The following is a 4,259-nucleotide window of genomic DNA, read 5'->3' as shown; positions in this document are numbered from 1 at the left end:
GAAGGGAATCGGACAAACTTAACAGTGTAGTGTACCGCCCGAATAGCAAAGAGTAGCCGAGATGACCGACAGTGTCAAGACCCAATACCAATGGCTCAGCCAGCTCAACGTTGATCATGTTCCCGCTGAGAGGAACTTCAGGAGAACCTCTATTATCTGTACAATTGGTATGTGTCCCCTTCCGTTTTCTCTTGTCGGTAACATGTTAGTAAACCCTTCTCTGTCAACAGGTCCCAAAACAAACTCGGTGGAGTCTATCAACAAACTTCGCAAAGGTGCTGAATTTGGCTGTTACCCCGCCCCCGCCTGTTCAAAGTTTGCTCACAGATATTCAACACAGCCGGGCTGAACATTGTTCGCATGAACTTTTCTCATGGCTCATATGAGGTAGCTCTCCAACCAGTCTTGGTTTTTAGTCCAACTGCCCGCGCTGCTGTGTCCCTGGTTGTGGTTGTCCTCTCGGTGGAATTCTTGGGAGTGGGGGCTGTTGGCGTGAGTGCTCATGTTTTGTTATCGGTGCTGATAAGCGGATCTGCAGTACCACCAGAGTGTCATCGATAACTCGAGGGAGGCTGAAAGGCAGCATCCCGGCCGACCATTGGCGATCGCTCTTGATACTGTATGTTCCCACCGAGAGTAAATTTCATCTTGGGCTCGTGTAGCGTTGGGAGAGGTGCATAGAGTTCGGTGTGTGGGAGATTTACTAAATGATCCTGCAGAAAGGACCCGAGATCCGCACTGGTAACACCAAGGGAGATGCCGACCTTCCTATCTCTGCTGGCTCAGAAATTATCATCACCACAGACGACAAATATGTTACCTCCTGTACGGAGAAGATTATGTATGTTTGGGCTAACATGTGATTTAAACTTCCTTGCTAACATGGTCCAATTTTAGGTACGTTGACTACAAGAACATCACTAAAGTGATTGAGCCCGGTCGCATTATCTACGTTGACGATGGTGTCCTTTCGTTTGAGGTTTTGGACGTCACCGATGAGAGGAATATTAAAGCTCGCTGCCTTAACAACGGCAAGATCTCCTCCAAGAAGGGTGTGAATCTTCCCAAGACGGATGTTGACCTTCCTCCTCTATCCGAGAAGGACAAGGAGGATCTTCGATTTGGCGTCAAGAATGGTGTTCACATGGTCTTCGCGTCATTTATCCGTCGTGGCTCTGACATTACCGCCATTCGTGAAGTTCTGGGGGAAGATGGAAAGGAGATCCAGATCATCGCCAAGATTGAGAACCAACAGGGTGTAAACAACTTTGATGAGATTCTCGAAGAAACCGATGGTGTCATGGTTGCTCGTGGTGACCTCGGGATTGAGATCCCACCTGCTCAGGTGTTTATTGCTCAGAAGATGATGATTGCCAAGTGCAATCTGGCTGGAAAGCCCATTATTTGCGCAACCCAGATGCTGGAGTCCATGACATACAACCCCCGTCCCACTCGTGCTGAAGTTTCAGACGTTGGTAATGCAGTGCTTGACGGCGCTGACTGTGTCATGTTATCCGGAGAGACTGCTAAGGGTAACTACCCAATTGAGTCTGTTACAATGATGCACGAGACCTGCTTGCTTGCAGAGACTGCCATCAGCTACGTTCCGCTGTTTAACGAGCTACGTGGGTTGACCAAGAGACCAACCGAGACAAGCGAGACCTGCGCTATCGCAGCTGTTAGCGCCAGCGTTGAGCAGGAGGCTAGCGCCATTATTGTTCTGAGTACTAGGTATGTTCGTACCATTATTTAAGACATGCTCGGATCCGCTGATCCTTTTATTATAGTGGATCAACTGCGCGCTTGATCTCGAAATATAGGCCAAGCTGCCCAGTTCTCATGGTGAGTAATTCCTGCTGCTAGCGATGGACACGAGCATGCTCGAGCAGGCCATGAGGGTTCTGCTCGGCCATGGTCTGGTCGAGAAGACCTCATGATCGAACGATTGACGAAACGGTGGACCCTGATTGAGTGATCGATGGTGGCCACCGCTCGAAAATGTCGAGTATAGTCGATTATTGAGGTGATCGATCATGATCTGATCGTGTCCATCACTACCTATCACCCGAGATCCCAATCGTACTGACGCTTGAGAAATAGATTACCCGAAATGCCAACGCTGCCCGATATTCCCATCTATATCGCGGTGTTTATCCATTCGTGTACCCTAAGCCTAAGCCTGACTTCAACCAGGTTATATGGCAAGAGGATGTTGATGAGCGTCTGAGATGGGGCACTAGTGAGGCCATCAAGCTCGGGCTCGTTAAGGCTGGAGATACTATCATTGCTGTCCAAGGGTGGAGGGGCGGATTGGGTAATACCAACACGTATGTGGACTTCCTTGTGGTTTTCTGTTTTTGGCTCCTCTACAACTCCCTCTTTCTTTATTCTCTCCTCAAAGCAATGTTCAGGAAAGAGGGAAGGAGCCAAAGCAGGATTGACTTTTTGAGGTGGGCACTGATTCTTGATACTTAGTCTCCGCGTCCTGAATGCCAAAGAATGAAAATTTCACATGTGGATTAAACTACCCAATAGCGAAAGCTCGGGATTAATGGGAGTGGTACGCACTACTGTAATAGCTTAGGTGGTATTTCCGGTGCTTGTGGATCCGTTTTGGTGGTTTCCAGCTGTTGGCAAGGTGCAAATAAATTTTCATTGGCTCAATAATTGTTTACTCTGATACTTTGTGAATGGGCCTTCGTCCGGCTAAGTGATACTTTCTCTACGGGTGTGAATGCACGGCTAGCTCCAGAGTGTTTATTACCGCTCCAACGGGATAGTAATTTCTGTAGTAATGGTCATTTGATTCTTGATAGGGGGTTGTTTTCCATACCCAGTCGATTTGGTGTTTATTATGCGGCAGCCTATACCGCTATCCAAAGTACTTGAAGGGGCGAGAGGGGTGCTCCGAGCTGGCGCTATCAGGTACGGTGGGCGCTTTGCGAATGTATGCCGCTCGATACAATGTCATGAATTATTGTATTCGGGTCTAGTGCTGTGGTAGGTTTGGGCTATTGGAACCTTCCTTAAATTCCTGTCTGGTCCAAAGTATATCGTGGGGAATTAGCACCGCTACAACGAAATGTATGACCCAAGTGCGTTGCTGCCGATATACCGGTAGTCTAGTCTGGTGCGCCGTTCGTGAGGGCACGCCACATAAGAGGCCATCTGTCTCGACTGCCTGTGACCCCTGTGCTCGTCTGCCCGGGCCGCCGCAGATCATTGAAGCGATACCGTAGGCTCTTCTCCGGCAAAACATACTGTCACCTTGTATCTGCGGGTGATAGTGCCCCCCACCATCCGTTGTTTTAGACTATCTATCCCTTCAACCCAGGGTGACGGAAAGGTACCCGCACTCCCATACTCGAGTAGTATATACTCGAGTACTGGTACATCGCATAGACTAAACTCGGCTAAATCCCAAGGATTCCATAACCCCTCCCCCGCTTCGGTCAGAGTGATCTTTCGCCGGACAGCGGAACCTACCAAGAAGAAGAAAAACTCCTCCTCCTGCCTCCTCCACCCCCTCCCTCTAAAGTCTCCTCTTCTTCCCCTCCTTTTTCGTCTCTCCCTCACTTTCCCACTCACGATCCCCCGCATCCGACGAACTGCCCGGCTACGCCGCCGTCCCCAACTTATCCAACTTTCCCCCTCCACCAAACTGCTCCATAACTTCTTGCGGGACCCTGTACTCGAGTGTCGTTTCGTAAAGGTCGGATTGGAGCTAAGGGCAACCGAGCCAATAGGGAGGCGGAGAGACTCCCGAATCGCCTTACTCTACGAGTGCTGTAAGCAACTATTATACCGTAACGGTATATAGGTACTTGAGTACCGAGCGAGCGGCGATTGAGCAGCACTGCACAAACGCTAATCCAGCTTTTTATAAAACGGTGTGGGTACTGGAGTACGAGTAGAGTACGCCCAAAGGTAACATTCCTATATTGGTATCAATGATACTCGTGCAATATGTGATATCTGTGTTTGTTGGACTAAAATCTGCTTATATAAATACTCATATTAAAATATGGAATACGGGGGTAATTTGATCTACATCGAAGAGCTCGTATTAGCAAAAACGAATTCCGTACTTTCCAACTGTGGCCACACAGACCTTCCCTACAGTATGCCTATTGTCCGAGAGGACTTGGGCAGGCGGGATTATCGGTAGGAGTTAGACTAAATCCGAGTGGCCTCACCTACCGGTCACTGGGTTCTCTGGAAGGTTAATTGTGTGGGGTTAATAGTTAGGGGGAACGGGT

General features: G+C 49.0%; 1 protein-coding gene; it reads left to right on the top strand.

The window, feature by feature from the left end:
- Nucleotides 1-61: 61 nt before the first annotated feature.
- Nucleotides 62-2,667, top strand: GSTUM_00008343001 (uncharacterized protein; the record flags this gene model as incomplete). XM_002839995.2 has 10 exons in its annotated part: nucleotides 62-167; nucleotides 231-275; nucleotides 341-387; nucleotides 539-619; nucleotides 720-841; nucleotides 898-925; nucleotides 980-1,731; nucleotides 1,788-1,842; nucleotides 2,101-2,327; nucleotides 2,476-2,667. 10 exons carry the CDS (start codon nucleotides 62-64, stop codon nucleotides 2,501-2,503), a joined length of 1,491 nt encoding a protein of 496 aa, XP_002840041.1. The 3' UTR covers nucleotides 2,504-2,667.
- Between the last annotated feature and the right edge of the window lie 1,592 nt (nucleotides 2,668-4,259).

The sequence above is a fragment of the Tuber melanosporum genome, assembly GCF_000151645.1.
Source record: "Tuber melanosporum whole genome shotgun sequence assembly, scaffold_45, strain Mel28".
NCBI classification, from domain to species: domain Eukaryota; kingdom Fungi; phylum Ascomycota; class Pezizomycetes; order Pezizales; family Tuberaceae; genus Tuber; species Tuber melanosporum.
Note: the sequence above shows the minus strand (reverse complement) of the source record. Positions and strands in the feature narration are given on the sequence as shown.